General features: G+C 47.3%; 1 protein-coding gene across 1 annotated transcript in view; it reads left to right on the plus strand.

Annotated features, from left to right (window-relative positions):
• Positions 1-339: 339 nt before the first annotated feature.
• The window catches only part of Cdc42bpb (CDC42 binding protein kinase beta), a 96,675-nt gene continuing 80,597 nt past the window's right edge, over positions 340-16,417 (plus strand). The window contains exon 1 of the mRNA XM_038337941.2: positions 340-793. Within this exon, the coding sequence (XP_038193869.1) occupies positions 619-793 (175 nt within the window). The 5' untranslated portion in view covers positions 340-618. The remainder of the gene's footprint in view (positions 794-16,417) is intronic.

A 16,417-nucleotide genomic window follows, 5' to 3' on the forward strand; every position in this document is an offset into this window, starting at 1 on the left:
GACCCTGAACACATAGCTCGCAGCTCGGCGCCCCGCCCGGGCTCCTCTGCGCGTGCGCCACCCGCAATCTCGGTTTCGCACTCGGCACCCCGCCCCACACCGTTCCTACGGCGAACCGCGAGGCCCAAAGAGCCGCGGGCTGAGGGCGGGGCGTCGCGCTGAGGTCAGCGCGGCGGCGGTCGGCCCCGCGGTGGTTGGCTGCGCGGCCCTGGCCGCGCCCTGGTTGGCTTTCAGGTCGCGGGCTGGGCGGCCGGCCGGGCTGAGGTCGGGGCTCGGGCGCCAGCCGGGTTTCTGCTGTGTTCGGCTCCGCCGCGGTCCAGGTCGGCGACGGCGCGCGCGAGGGTGCGGCCAGGCGACTGAGGGCGGGGACGGCGTGCGGGCGTGCGGGCGGCGCCTGGGGGAGGAGATCGGCCCATGGACCCGCGGGGCCCGGTGCCCCAGACTCGGTGCCGCCGGGACAGAGCCCAAGATGTCGGCCTAGGCCCGGCTGCGACGACAAGGACTTTGCGGCTACTGGACACCGGGGCGCGCGACCGCTGGGCCGGGGAGTGCTGGCCCTGACGCCGGGGCGCACGGGCGGCGAGAGGCCGGTGCGTGGGGAGCGGGCCGCGCGGCACCATGTCGGCCAAGGTGCGGCTCAAGAAGCTGGAGCAGCTGCTCCTGGACGGGCCGTGGCGCAATGAGAGCGCCCTGAGCGTGGAGACGCTGCTGGACGTGCTGGTGTGCCTCTACACCGAGTGCAGCCACTCGGCGCTACGCCGCGACAAGTATGTGGCGGAGTTCCTCGAGTGGGGTGAGTAAGGTGCCACTCGTTCCTCCGCGCCTCTCGCTCCTCGTACCCGCGCCGGGCCTCCCTAGTCCTGCGCTCCGGAGCCACATCCTCCGTTCGCACTCCCCCCACTCCCGGCCATCGCCCTGGCCGCTTCCTAGACCCACCCTCCGAGTCTGGATATCATTTCCTGCAGCGCTCCCTGGGACATCCGCCCTGCCTCCGCCCGGGACTAGCCTTCGGGGTCCATAGTCGGGCCCGGAGTTATCCCTCCAGCCCTTTGCTCTGCCGGGTGGAGGGCAGCCCCTATGCCTTTTGCATCTCCTCCACTCCCGCCCCCGCCCGGTGGGCCTTCCAAATGCTTCGCCCGGCAGCCCAGCTCCGAGGGCTCCACCCAGGTGACAGCCTGTCCACATCCCCTTGATGTCCAGGGCCTGGGCATCCCCCTTTCTTTAGCACCCCCAAGCGAATTTTAATGTTAAAAGCTTTATTTCAAATACACCATGCGAGAGCAAGTAGATATTCTCCCACTCCCGAATTATAATTGTGGCAGACTCTTGTGATATTGGAGGGGGTGGGGCAGCTGGAACTGTCACTTAACTTTTCTTCATCTGACCTTGGTATCCGGTGAATGCAGTAGTCGTAGGTCGGATAACCTATTGTGCTTCACTGGGACAAATGCTTATGTAAGTCATTTATTGATGGGAATTTCCCAGACAGGTTAGAGTGTAAGGTGAAACACTTGCTTCATACCTCCCTTACATTCATTTCCCCAGAGACCCCCAGTTTCCTCACGGACTGACTGAGATGAGGCTTAGGTTCGGGTCAAACTCTGCGAATCTTCCCCTCGGGTTGCTTTCATCATTGGGCTAGGACTGTGCAGTTTGAACCAGTCATTTCTAGTCTTTGGGACTGATAAAGCTGATATTTACATGAGGAAACGAATGAGTTCCACTTGGAGGCCTCCTGCTCTCACAGTCGTGACTGGGATCTAGAGTTTAATTCAGAGCTGGAGTCACAGTAGTCTTTATGGGACTTCTGTCTGGTTGCCGTTCAGATGTTGTTACGTGTGAGAGCAGCTGGAGGAGGGCCCCTGCCTCAGGACACTCTGGGGCTTTGTTGTGTGGGGCCTCTGCTCTTGGTTACATAGAGGGCTGAGCCCGTAGCTGGGAATACTGGCTTTCCGGGACCTTTATCGGTGACATGATTTCCAGCTGGGTAATGAACTGACTTGAGAGTTGCTTATTAGAAAGTGAGGTCTTTAGTGCATGCTGCAATCTGAGACTTCTCAATATTGCATTTGTCATTCTTTTCTGAGCACTGGGTCTTGAAATCCAGACAAGTCCGCAGTCAGGTTCAGCTGGTATATGGCCTGTGAGTGAGCCATGAGAGGAGACAGCGAAGGGAAGGCTCTCTTCCCAGTGGGGTGTGGTCCAGGTGTTCTCTGTCCTGGGCCGTGCACAGTACGTGGTAGGGATGGGCCAGAAAGTGGGTGCTCACCACTTGGTACTCCAGACTCCCCGGGAGGAAGCTCTTCTCAGCATGTAAAGAGGGCAGATTTTGTAAGATTTGACCTTTCCAAATCTAAACAGAAGTTGTGTACTATAGTGTAAGCATAGTTTTGAAATTGTGTTTTGGCCCTTGGAAATTGTGATTACAAATAAATTATCCTCTTAGCTCAGTTCCTGCAGTGGTGTAAGCTTTTAATTAAGAGCAAACCGGGTGACACACCCGTAATCCCAGTATTTGGGAGGTAGAGACAGGAAGATGGGGACTTGAAGGTCAGCCTTAGCTACATTGTGAGTTTGAAGCCAATGTGGGCTATCTAAGAGAGACTGTCCCATAACAACAAAAAACAAATCATAGAACAGAATGGTCTGTTAGGTACAAGGTAAAATTTTAGTGAAGTAGTAACACAGTTTACAGTGCCTGTACTGTATATAGCCATGTACACTGTTGTAACATTGAAGTGGTATGTCACCAGGAGAAACACCTGTGCAGGCATTGTCTAGGTGTGTTTGTGACAAAGCAAAGAATGGCCTTCCTAAAAAGACTGTTCTAGAATTCTGGTAGGTCCCCTAATGTCAGAGTGGAGGGGCTTCAGTTCAGGAAGCATCAGGCTTGTTGAGATTTAGGGTTCTTCATTCTGCCTGTTTCAAAGTCTCTGACAGCGTTGAAAAGGCAGAGAGCCAGTCTCTCCCCCACCACACCAGTCCTGCCGAGTACCCAGTGATGAGTAGATAAGATTCTTGAGATTGGGAAGGGAAATGGGTGACTCAGCCCTTAAGAAACTTAAGGGAAACCTTTGAGGAAATTTGGGAAATAAAAGTAATAAAAAGTTTTTAAAATGTAAAGATTATTCCTGGCCGTCCGTCCCACGGTGTTTGTGTTGGATGCATCGCTGCAGCTCTCACTGTGGGAGTTCGTCTTTACTCTCCTCTGATTATGTTTATCGTGTGATTGCTTTCCTCTAGGAAATTCCAGACCGTAATTAAACGTTGGAAAATCCTGTACTTTGCATGTGTGTTTCTTCAAAATGTAAATAAGAAAGTGTTTGAAGCGCAGCCTATGAAACACTTTAGAGTCTCCACTGGTAAATAGTAACAAATACAAGCACCCAGTGTGCCGGCCAGCTCCCTCTGTGTTACATCAAAGTGTGTTTTCCTGTGCTGAGTAGTTTTTCACAGTTCAGAGTGGAGTTGGAAAGAGCAGTTGTTTGGAATCCCAGCATGCCTCACTGCACAGGCCTTTGTGTGGCTTATAGACCAGGAGACAAGAGTTATGGCTCCCTAGTTCCTTGTCGGGCATCTTCTCTTGCTGTGTGCTATGCCTTAATAAATAAAGCTAATCTTTTTTATCCTTCTGGTTAGTTAGTTCCTCATAGTTGTTTCTTTCTTCTTTTGGATTTTCAAGACAGGGTTTCTCTGTGTAGACCAGGCAAATTCAGAGATCCTCTTGCCTCTGCCTCTTGAGTGCTGAGTTAAAGGTGTTTGCCATCACACCCACTGAACAGTTTTTTATGCCTTTAATTACCCACCCCCTTTGTTTTAATGTATGGGTGTTTGGCATGCATGAATGTATATGTACCATATGTATGCAGTGCCCTCAGAGGCCAGAAGAGGGTGTCAAAACCCTGGGACTAGATTTACAGACAGTTGAGAGCTGTCTTATGGGTACTGGGAGTTAAACCTTAATCCTCCAGAAGAGCAGCCAATGCCCTTAACTTTTGAGTCATTTCTCAAGCCCCATTAAAATATTTTTTTATCTTGTGTGCACACAGGGCTGTGTGCCATAGTGCATGTGTGGAGTTCAGAGGGCATCTGGCAGGCATACTTGCTCCACTGTGAGAGTCTGGGGACAGAACTCAGGTCGTCAAGCTTGATGACAAGCACTTTTGCATTAAGTTGCTTCACCCATCCCACTTAATGGTTTTCTCGTCACCAGTATGACCATATTTTCTCTTCATTGAGCTGTGTGCCCAGCCCAGTATGACCAGGTAAGGGCCACCGTGTTTGGTAAGACCTATAGTGCTAAGCATCAGGTACCCGATAACTTAGATTTCTCTGAATAAGATGTATGTGGAATATAGTGAGTCTTTCTCTGTCCTGCCAGCTCACAAATGGCAACTTAGCTTAAGCTTGTCCCACCAGCTCTTATAACATAAATTAACCCGTTTATATTAATTTACGTTTTGCCCCATGGCTTTTTACCTATCATTCCGTATGTCCTACTCCCTCCATGTCCACCTCCCTCTCTCTGCTCGGAAGTCCTGCCTATACCTCCTGCCTAGATACAGCCGTTCAGCTTGTTAGAACAGCAATCACAGTAAATACATCTTCACACAGTGTACAGATATTCTACAACAGTGGAACATGAAAATATTTTTTTCCTAAGACAGGGTTTTTCTGTGTAGTCCTGGCTGTCCTGGAACTCCCTCTGTAGACCAGACTGGCCTTGAACTCAGAAATCCTCCTGCCCCTGTCTCAAGTGCTGGGATTAAAGGCTTGTACCACCACTGCCTGGCTAAGATTGCAATGTTTCTGTCTTTTTTGTTTGTTTCTCCCAGCAAAAATACTTTTTAAAATAAGAGATTTCAAAAACATCTTTTAATAAGTTCCAAATTGGAGGGAAGTGTTGGAACTGCATGATAAAAAGATAGGCTCACATAATTTCGGTTTTTATAAATAGCTCTTTGAAGTGCATATTGACCCTGGGTTCAAGGCATGAGATGGGATAGTGGGAACACTTAAACATTAACAGGCCAGTCCTGCTTTGTCCCTCCTCACACCACGCCATGGGCAGTCAGACTGTAAAGTGAGCAGACGGCAGTGTCTCAGTCAGGACGCCACGGAACTGAGCCTGCTGTAGGGCTGGCAGGCAGGTGCTCTCCTGGCTCCTGCTTCTTGTTGGGGAGCCAGGTGTCCAGGTTGCCTATCTGGGCATCAGAGATGTCTGATCAACTGACGAGTGGGCAAGAACGGGCTGAGAAGATCCAGTGTGTTTCTTGTTAAAGAGGGTGGTGGCACACGCTTTAATCCCAGCACGAGCGAAGCAGAGACAGATGGATCTCTGTGAGTTCAAGGCCAGCCTGGTCTACAGAGTGAGTTCCAGGGCAGCCTGGGCTACACAGAGAAATCCTGTCTTGAAAAAAAGAGGAGAAAATATTTTTAAATTTAAAAAATTTTATCTATTTTGTGACTGTGTATATATGCCACCAGGTGTGGAGGTCAGCGTGTCGACAGCTCGTGCGGGTGAGCTCTCCCCTTCCACTGCTGAGTTCTGGGCATCATCTTAGGTCGTTAGAGTTCCTAGGGAGAGCCCTACCTGCTGAGTCGTCTCTCTGGCCCCAGAAAGTTCTTCTTGAGACTGATAACTTTAATAGGTTCTTGTTAGAGATGAGACCAAATATAGGCTTTACCCTTTTTTCTTTCTTTCTTTTTTTTTTTTTTAAGAATTTAAAAACTGGAGAGGGATTTGGCTTAGTTGGTAGAGTATTTGCCTAGCACGTGTGAAACCCTGGCTTCAGTCTCTATTCCTGTAAACTTGGCCTGGTGGTGGCTACCTGTGATCCTAGGGCTGAGGAGGTCAACCTTGACTGCGTAGCTAGCTGCCGGAGACCCTGGGCCCAGAAAGAACTTTTAAACCCTGAGACAGCACAGCTGCATCGTCCTGTCTGAGTCTGTGACAAGACACACCTGGATCCTTTCCCACTTTGATGTCTTATTATTTATTTTTAAAAATGTTACTCTGTGTGTGGATGGGTGGGTACATCTGTGCCACAGTGCATGTGTGGAAGTCAAAAGAAGGCCTGTGAATCCTGTCTCTCTCCCAACAGCTGAGCCCTGGGGATTAAATATAAGCTCAGGTTTGGTGGCAGAGTACCTTTACCTACCCTCTGGGCCATTTCACTGGCCCTTACTTATTTCTAACTTTTATTTATTTATTTTGAGATGGGGTGGTGGTGGTGGTACGTAACTCAGCTGGCCTGGAGTTCTGTGTAGACAAGGATGACCTTGTACTCTTAATCTCCTGCCTCTACCCCGAGCTGGGTCAAGGCAGGGTCACAGACATGGGTCACCACGCCCAACTTTTACTGATATTTTATTCTGGATTCCTGGGTGCTGTGTATTGACAGGATCTCAGGAGGTGTGTGTGAGATCTCATACCTGTCCTTATTGCAGATTGGAAGAGCGGAAGACCGTGTTCCTCAGGAGAAAGTCCTAAGTGTTTTGACTGTGTGATGTATTTAGGATAGTTCTCATTCCTTTCGGGGGGAGTGATTATAGCCCCTCACAGTAAATTTTTCACAATTTATTTAGTTTTAAAATCTACCAGAAAAAGCTGGGCAGTGGTGGCACATGCCTTTAATCCCAGCAGTCAGGAGGTGGAGGCAGGGGGATCTCTGAGTTCGAGGCCAGCCTGTTCTACAAAGCTAGATCCAAGACAGCCAACAAACTACCAGAAGAACCTCTTGTATGCACAAACAGAATAGATACTACCTATGAGGTATAGGTCGTTCATTCCCTTGAGTTTGATTTTAAACAGTCTATGTTGACAATTAGGTTTTGGTTTGTTTCATTGACTGGTGGGTAACTGACAATTGTTTTTAGATGAACGTTGTCTGAAAAAGATTATTGGGCACTTTGGATTGTTTTTTGTTGGTTTTTTTTTTGTTTGTTTGTTTTGCTGTTCTTAGGAATGTGTTAAAAATTCAAAAATTTTGAATTATTTCATTCAAATTCTGTCCTGCATTGGAGCCCTGTTGGAGAACTTGTGATACTTCTCCCTCTCTGATGATCCTAACTTCGTTGAGTCCATGACTCCTGTGGTCTCCAGAAGAATTTTGACACACTGGACCCTGTCCCGGTTCATGCTCCTCCCCTTGAGTGAACAGGTTGTAAACATTCCCGCTAATTCTTTCCAGCACCACGTGACTCTCCCTCAGGACCACAGTTGTCCGTGGGCCTCCTGGTTGCTGGTTGGTTTTTGGCTTTTTCTTTGGGTTCCCTTTAGCCCTGGCCTAGCTAAAGCTCTTGACCCTAGATGTAAGTGGGTGCTTTTCCAGTGTTAAGAGCCTCTGCAGGAGCCAGGCAGTGGTGGCGCACACCTTTAATCCCAGCACTTGGGAGGCAGAGGCAGGCGGATCTCTGTGAGTTTGAGGCCAGCCAGGGCTACACAGAGGAAACCCTGTCTCTAAAAACTCCTGCTTTTCAGGTCATTACTTTTCTCTTAAAACCCCTGCAATGCTTCATAATGTTGCCTTGTTAAATCGTCTGAATCCCAGTCAGTGCGAGAGTTTAAAATGGACTTAAAGACCTGTGTAATCCTAGTTTTAAAAGTTAGGTTAACATTTCTGGTAAAACACCCTGGTGATACTCTTTACACTTAAATTTACCTTCGTTAGTGTGGTCCACTAACGAAGCCAAGTAGAGGTGTGGAATTGAAACATAAACCAGCAGCCCCTTTGCTGCCTCTACCTCAGATTCCTTTTGTCTTCTGTTTGTGCTTATGAGATAGGATCACACTTCACTGCTAGCTGAGGAGATGAAAACTGAGAAACATGGAGCCAAGGCTGTGTTCACTGGCATGTCAAACCGGGATGTCATGGTCCAGGACTAGAGCACACCTGTTCTTAGGAGTGGCCAGGGCTGAAGAGGTCTATGCGATGGCTCAGTGGTTAAGAGTGCTGACTGCTTTCCCAGAGGACCTGGGTTCAGTTCCAGAGGATCTGATGCCCTCTTCTGGACTCCGAGGGTTTCACCGCGTGTGGTATGCAAATACACATGCCCACAAAACACCCATACACACTAAAAAGAAAAAAAGTGTCAGGATTTGGGCCTGTCAGGTGGTGGCCAGCCCTTCCGGATCTCAGGCAGTCGGGTGGGAGTTACTATGGAAAACCCTTGGGTGTCCATGGCTGTGTATTTAGCAGTCCCTGGCTCACTTCCTCCCACACAGCACACTTGTGAGGTGCTCCCAACCTCCCTTTGGGCATCGCTTCCTGCTCCAGTGTCTCATGACTCCTGCATCCCTCTCCTCCGCTGCCCTGGAGACAGGCTTTGCCTTCTGTTTCCCTTTCCAAACACTGCTGCATAACTTGGCTTACGTTGATATTCTGTGTTGCCGTTCTTACCATAGGTGAGCACTGTCACAGCTAACCTGTAGAGAGTAGGGTTAATAGGGTATCTCTACTAAGACAGGGAAGTTTTTATGTGATTGGAGTGAATTATCTGCCATTTTGCTTGAGTTTTCAGTCAACAGACCTTAATTTCATACTAGGTTTTTATTTTATTTACTAGGTGTTCTTGTTCTTTTTAAACATCTTGTTTTTGCTTCATGAAGGTAATATCTTCTAAACATTTTTATGTTTTTTGACTTATGCACACATATTTGTTGCACAGACATTTTTCATTCTTGTTTCTCTTTGTGTGATGTATGTGTGTGTGTGTGTGTGTGTTCTGTGTGTATGTGAGTGTGCATATGTGAGCATGCTCCTGTGTAGAGGCCACAGATAAACATTGGGTGTCTTTTTATATTGTACTCTACTGTATTTTTTTTGAAACAGTCTGTAGTGCATTTTCTAGTTGGTCTTAATAATAAAAGCCCAGAGTCATATATTAGTGGGCGAAAGCTGAAAGATCAGAGAAGCAGAGCAGCCAGCCACTAGTTCTTACCTCTATGAAATCCTCAGACTGAATGCAGTTAGCTCCTCTCTCCTCCCGATTTATATTCCTCTCTCTATGCAGCCGTGTCCCTGCCTGTCTCCACCTCTCTAGTACTGGGATTAAAGGTGTGTGACTCCCAAGCCGGGCGGTGCTGGCGCACGCCTTTAATCCCAGCACTTGGGAGGCAGAGGCAGGCAGATCTCTGTGAGTTCGAGACCAGCCTGGTCTACAAGAGCTAGCTCCAGGATAGGCTCTAAAGCTGCAGAGAAACCCTGTCTCGAAAAACCAAAAAAAAAAAAAAAAAAAAAAATGGTGTGTGACTCCCAAGTACTGGAATTAAAGGTGTGAGCCACCACCACCAGGCTCTGTTTCTCTTTTAGACTGGATCAATTTTGTGTGTAGCCCAGGGTGGCCTTTAACTCACAGAGATCCTCCACCTCTGCCTCCCAAGTGCTGGGATTAAAGGCGTGTGCCACCATCGCCCAGCCTCTCTGGATAACCAGTGGCTTTCTGTGTTCCAGCACAAACACGGTATCACCACCACAGTAGTCTGTCTGCTGAACCTGGAGCTCTCAGACTGCTCAACTAGTTGGCCAGTGCGCTCTAGGGATATATTGCTTCTGCTCCCCGTGCTGGGGTTACAGTCTCCGTCATGCCAGTCTTTCCATGGGTGCTGGGATGTGAACACAGGTCCTCATGCTTGCTCAGCTGCACTTTACCCTCTAAGCCCTCTCCATCCCCATTCTTCCCTCCCTTCCTAAGACAGGTCTCACAGTGTTGCCCAGGCTGCCCATGGACTGGTTTCTTCCCTCTGAGGTCACATACTCTCTAATTTCAGGAGTTGTCTCCAGGTTCCTGTTTTCTTGTCCTTGCTTTGGTCTTTGGAGAGGCTCTTTCCCCACATCTTCTGGTTTGGATTGTCTGTCTGTACTTACATATGGTCTGATTAGAACTCTGTATCACTGACAGACTTGAAGCCTTGTGCCTCACCTTTCAGAGACAGGATGTGGAGGCTGGAGAGATGCTCAATATAGAGAGCACATCCTATTCTAGAAGACACCAGTTTGGTTCCCATCATCTATGTAGGGGACTCACAAGTGCCTGTAACTCCAGCTCCAAGGGATCTGACATTCTTTTCTGTGTGAACATTTGATGTGGGAGAGTCTTCTGTTTGTGTTGATTTCATTGGTTAATAAAGAAACTGCCTTGGCCCATTTGATAGGCCAGCCCTTAGGTGGGTGGAGTAGACAGAACAGAATGCTGGGAAAAAGGGAAGTGAGGCAGATGCCTCAAGCAGATGCCATCCATGCCTCTCCTCTCTGAGACAGATGCCATGGAGCCAGCCACCAAGTAAGACATGCTGAATCTTTCCCGGTAAGACACCACCTTGTGGTGCTACACACATTACTAAATATGGGTTAAAGCAAAATGTGAGAATTAGCTAATAAGAGGCTGAAACTAATGGGCCAGGCAGTGTTTAAATGAATACAATTTGTGTGTTGTTATTTTGGGGCATAAGCTAGCCAGGCGGCCTTGGAGTTTTGTGCTTACTCTGCCCTTTGATTTGGATACATTGCTGTTTAAGTTTTTATGGTAATTCATTTTCTTGAAAGGGACCCAGGTTGAGTAAAAGGAGGAAATGGATGTAAGGGAGTCAGACTGGCACTGGAAGACAGAGATTGAGGGGGGCAGCTAAGAGGGATGAAGGGTGGAAGGACACCAGGCTGTGCTGAAAGTCTCAAAAGGGTGTCTGGCAGTTCCTGCTTCCTCTGGTGGCCAGGAAGACAAGGGGGCTCAAGGGTGCCCTTTCTCGCTCTCTCTTTTTCCTTCTTTCCTTTCTTCCTTTCTCTTTTCTTTTCTCTTCTTTTCTTTGAAGTTAAATGGGGCGGTACACATCTCTAATATCAGAGCTGAGAGACAGAAATTGGAGGATTAGGAGGCTGGTGTGGGGACACTTGATGGCTAGCAGAGGCAGGAGGATCTCTCTGAGTTTGGGGCCAGCCTGGTCAACAGAGCTAGTTCCAGGACAGCCAGGGCTACACAAGAGAAACACTGTCTTGAAAAACAACAACAACATCAATAATAATAATAATAGTAACAACAACAAATATATTTCTTAAAGTAATGGTAGCGAGGTGTGGCTGAGGCATGAATTGAAGCCACCTGGGCTACATGGTGAGCCTTCCCCTATAGACAGCAAAACAAAACTGAAGTGATTGTGAGTAAGTGACCATGATCTGCAGTGGTGTTGCGCAGAACAGCAATGGGTTCTCTCTGGCTATTGGGTATTGTCCCTCTGTCTGTATCATATGACTGCCATTTACTCCTGATCTGGCTCTCCCAGTGAAGAGCGTAGTGAGCGTTAGTGGTGTCTGAATTCAGCAGGGTTGTTGTTTCTTTCATTCTTCTTCAGGTCTGCTCTCTTACTCTGCCCTAGCTTTAATAGTTGCTAGAAAGTTCCCACTGATGGTCCAGTTACCAGTTTGTGGTTTAGGACTGCCTCATCCCAAATATCAGCAGTATTGGAACGTAGGTCACAGAAGCTACACAGCAACAGAAGTTGCTGCACTTGGCAACTACCGTTGTCAAAAGGGTTGTTTATTTTTTTGTGTATTTATTTTTGTGGCGAGAAAGAGAATGTGGACTTGTTTTGTTGGAGACAGAAATGATCTTTCTGTCTCAGCCTTCCAAGACTGGGACTGTAGTTTCCTTTTGTTGTGTCTACCTTTACTTACTTATTTTGCATGTGTGTGGCCACGCACATGCCTTGGTGTCCTGTGAAGTCAGGACAGCTCGCCTGAGCTGGTTCTCCTTTCACCATACAGGTCGTGGGAGCGCAGGTCCTCAGGCTTAGTAACGGCCCCTTTGCCACTGAGTCATCTCGCTGACTCTGCTTTATTGTTTAAATTATGAAAACACTGTGAACTCATGGCTACATAAGTTTAATAATACAAGATAATACTCCATAAAAAGTATGTTTCCCCACTTGTACTACTGTAATGTTTTACCTTTTGGAATTTAAACATATTCTAGGTGATTTCTCTTAGAGTTGAATATTATTTTGGAATGTTTTAAATATTAAAATATATTTATTGTTTTTTGAGTTGTGAGCCTAGCCTTTAGTGGCTGAGCCACCTTTCCAATCTGTTAAAATAGCTTTTTAACTAGTCATAGTTAAGACTTTTATGGGAAGTTGGTGTTTGCATATGGTTATTGCGTACATTTGGAGGATTTGGTTCTGCCTGTGACTTTTATTGTATGTCACCACGCACAGTGCTATCAACTTGTTCGTTCCCGGGGTCAAACACTAAGGTCCCGTTTGATATTCTTATGATGTAGTGAGCCTATTATGTTTATACTTTGTTTGAAGGTAGATTTTAAAATTTATTGTATTATTACTTAAAAACGTTTATTTTATTTTATGTGTGGGTGTTTTGCCTGTATGTGCTTGGTGCCTTTAGAAGCCAGAAAAGTGCATCAGATCCCCCAGAGCTGGTGTTACAAACAGTTGTGAACTCAAGGCCTCTGGAAGAACAAGTGCTCTTAATCACCAACCATCTCTCCACTCCCTGTTTTATCTCGTGTGTGTGTGTTGCACACACTTGCCACAGTTCCAACCCCTGTTTTACCTCTTGTACATGTGGTTCACACACAGCACAGTTCCTAGCCTGTGTTTTATCTCGTGTGTGTGTGTGTCTGTTGCACACGCCACAGTTCCTAGCCTGTGTTTTACCTCGTGTGTGTGTGTCTGTTGCACACATGCCACAGTTCTTTCTTTCCTTCATGGTTCTGAGGATCAAAGGACAAGTTTGCCCAGGGGCGGAACCATCTCTCCTGTGTGTGTTGGGAGTTTTTCTCCTCCTCTTCTTCTCCTCCTTTTTTTTTTTTCTTTGTTTATTTGAGTCTGGATCTCACTATATAGTCCTGGCCGTCCTAGAACTCGGTAGTAAACCAGACTTGCCTCTGCCTCTGGAATGGTGTCAAAAAGCTAATTTTGATTAATAATTTTCTCTTAGAAACATCATCTACTTTCTCAATGATTTCAGGTTTATTAACATGAATTGTCTAAAAAAATTGTTAAATTTGATCTTTATACCTTTTAGTTTTTAGTTGAGTTAGAGGACTTAATCAGTTGATGACTTATGTTATATGACATCAGTGGTTCAGGGGATGTTGGGGAAGTACTCTACAACAGACTGTATCCTTAGCTATGAAGTTTTTACGTTGGTTTAAAGAGTTGAAAACTGTTGGATGTGGTGGCGCATGCCTTTAATCCCAGCACTCAGGAGGCAGAGGCTGGTGGATCTCTGTGAGTTCAAAGCCAGCCTGGTCTATAAAGAGAGTTCCAGGACAGCTGGGGCTGTTATACAGAGAAGCCCTGTCTCAAAAATGAAGGAAAGAAAAGAGAGAGAGAGAGAAAGAAAGAAAGAAAGAAAGAAAGAAAGAACTGGAAGCCAGGGAAAAGCTTTTCTGGCAGCCACAGTGACAGCATTGGGATGCATTACAAAGCGTGAGTCTGACTGTCCCGTGAGAGTGCAGGCAGGGGCACCGTGAGCAGGTGAGGGAGTTGCTGTAGTTTGGGTTTGATGTGGACAGCACCTCCCTCCGACTTCTGGCTTTCTTCATGCTACTGTGTCCCAAAACTCAGCCACCACTGCTCTCTTGTGCTCACTACTTTTTCTTGGATTCTGTTTTGATGTTTTCTAGGGTCCTTATGGGTATGCGTGTCTATATACACATTGCATGCATACATTGCACACGTATGTGTACATATAACTAACACTTGGGTTTTTCCCTTTGAGGATTGACAGAGTGAACATGGAGGTAGGGTAGAGATGCGACAGAGGTCCTGCTTGGTGGTCATGTGGTTGCTGGGGTGTGCGGTGGAATGCTGAGGACGCCTCTTTCTGATGATGAGAATTTCAGGTTTTTCTTCTGATGCTCAATTTCCTCTAGACATAGCTCTTTGTTGGTAGTGGAGCTTGAAGGTTGATAGTCCTAGGCTGTCCACTTTGCTATAGATGATGTAGAAAACTCGTTTGTCGTGTAGGTCGGCAGTGTCCCTCTTGGTGCTCTCCTTCAGTACTGTGACCCACCCTTGGTTCGTCTTTCTCCAGTAGCATTGTGATGGCAGCTATTTGTAACAGAAGTTAGAGCGCGCATCGCTGTGAATTAGTGTCCATTTCATTTCCACTCCTCTTCCCACTGTTCTTCTCCACTGTGGTTGTTGTTGTTGATGGCATGAAAATTTACTTCCAGTGTTGTATTTGCAGTCTTAGAGAAGAATTCTCAATAAAGTGCACATCAAATACTTTTTTAAAAAATATTTATTTATTTATTTATTATGTATACAGTATTCTCAGTATTCTTTCTGCGTGTATGCCTTCAAGCCAGAAGAGGGCACCAGACCTCATTACAGATGGTTGTGAGCCATCATGTGGTTGCTGGGAATTGAACTCAGGACCTTTGGAAGAGCAGGCAATGCTCCTAACCACTGAGCCATCTCTCCAGCCCCTCAAATACTTTTTATAATAAAATTTGATGTGGAGAATTTAATAGTTGTTTCTTGATTCCTGAAGTATTTTATAGCATTGTGTTTGAAAGGAAGTCTGCATGTTGGAACAGTAGGAGAACCTGCACAGACCTTGAAATCAAGTCCAGAGTGTGGCTGGGCTGGCATTGACCAAGTTTGGGAAGTACAGATAGTTTGTGCTGAACGCAGAAACCATCTATGTTATGTTATGTTATGTTAGCTCTGCAGGATTTGCACAGAAGTTTTACCAGCTCGTAAAACTTTTATGGTCCAGAAGGAACACCAGCAGTAAACAAAATGAATTCACAGCTCAGCTGGGCATGGGGCTGGTTGTCCTGACAGTGCTCCCGTTGGAGATGCTGTCCCACGTGCTACAGGGCTGGCAGTCGTGGGGCTCTGTGTTACTGCTTGGAGACTGTATGAGTGCTCATTCAACAGTTAATGTTGTCAGCTGCTATCTTCCCTGTCTCCCTTTACACCCGGAGGTCTGATTTGACCTTCTCTGATACCTTGTCTGGTTTAGTTGGGGCCATCCTTCCATGTGATGGGTAATTTGGGGTGAAAGAAAGCTGTCTAGGAGGATGTGCTCCACCCTTTATCTAGCCTTTGCCTCTCGTGCTGGCCAGATGTCTACCCAGGAGTATAGGGCAGCTTCCCTGGAACCTCCTGTCTCATGGGACCATATAGACAGAGGCTGTGGAGGTGTGTGGAAGCCTTGTTCCTGCCTGTCTCCAGCCAGAGCACTCTGGTTCCTCTTTCCACTGGGTAGGAGGCTGTAGACCAGTTGAGAGATTGTGGCTGCCTCTTAGCCAGGGGTGACTGCAGGACCTCAGACTTACAGAAATGTGTGGTATCCTCCTAGCACCCCTCTCTTCCAGCGTTAGAGGCCCCTTGCACAGTGTCAGTCTAACACATGGTCTCGTGGCATGCTATGCACTACTGCGCAGGATTCACTGCTGGCTGGAGAGCCTTCATTGCTGAAGGCAGTGAGGACCCTGTTTTGAAAAGGACCTCGTGCAGCCTAGGCTGGCATGGATTCCTCATCTTCCCACCTTGGCCACCATTGAGTAGGACTTGGCTTTTAAATGTGGTCCTGAGCTTTGTGGTTTAATTGAGTTTAGGAACACAGGTTGGTTCTTGCCCATCTCTATGAGTCATGCTATGTCCAGCTACCTCAGGTATGTTTCCCTGTGTATGGCTCTTCCACTTGCTAGGTCCTCCAGATCTTGATGCAGATGAATCTAGATGATAGGGCTGGGGTTTGAGCCTCTTCCCACCAAAAGCCAGGAGTAGTGTGTGCACGAAGGTGCAAAAACAGCTCCCTGAGTTCCCCGTGTGCTCCTTTTCATGGATGTGTTGACTACTTCTGTATTGTTTTGGAGAAGTTATAGTTTTGAACTGGGGTACAGTATTTGTCTTCTAGTCAACTATGAAAGTCTTTTTCTATATTCTAGCTAGATACATCACTTATCAGGTATAAGATTGGCAGATGTTTTTTTGACTGCAGGTTGTCTTCTGCTTGCCCCGATCCCCACCCCTGATCCCTACTACGAGATGCTGTCTTGGGTGTGTCTTGGGCTCACCAGAGCTCCTGCCTCAGCTTGGCAAGTATCTGGCACTGCCAGTGCACCCCTGTGCCACAGCACTGCGCCAAGAACTGCGCCAAGAACTGCGCCACTCTTCTTCCTCCTGATCTTCTTTCTCTTCCTCCTTTTGCTTTTTAGAGACAGAGTTCATGTAGCCCAGGGTGGCCTCAGCTTTTCAACATGCTGCTTTTGCAGACATGCACCACCGTTTGCCTTAGCAGTGCCTCGTGTTCTGGGGTCTGGAGTGGACATCAGTGGTAGAATGCTTTCCTAGTGTCTGCGCTCGTTCTCCAGCACTGGAGAGGCTGGCTTGCTGTCACCGGCTCTTGGCTGAACAGTTCTAAACATGTTTTTATGCTTATAG

This window comes from Arvicola amphibius, chromosome 7 (genome assembly GCF_903992535.2).
Source record: "Arvicola amphibius chromosome 7, mArvAmp1.2, whole genome shotgun sequence".
In the NCBI taxonomy this organism is placed as follows: Eukaryota; Metazoa; Chordata; class Mammalia; order Rodentia; family Cricetidae; genus Arvicola; species Arvicola amphibius.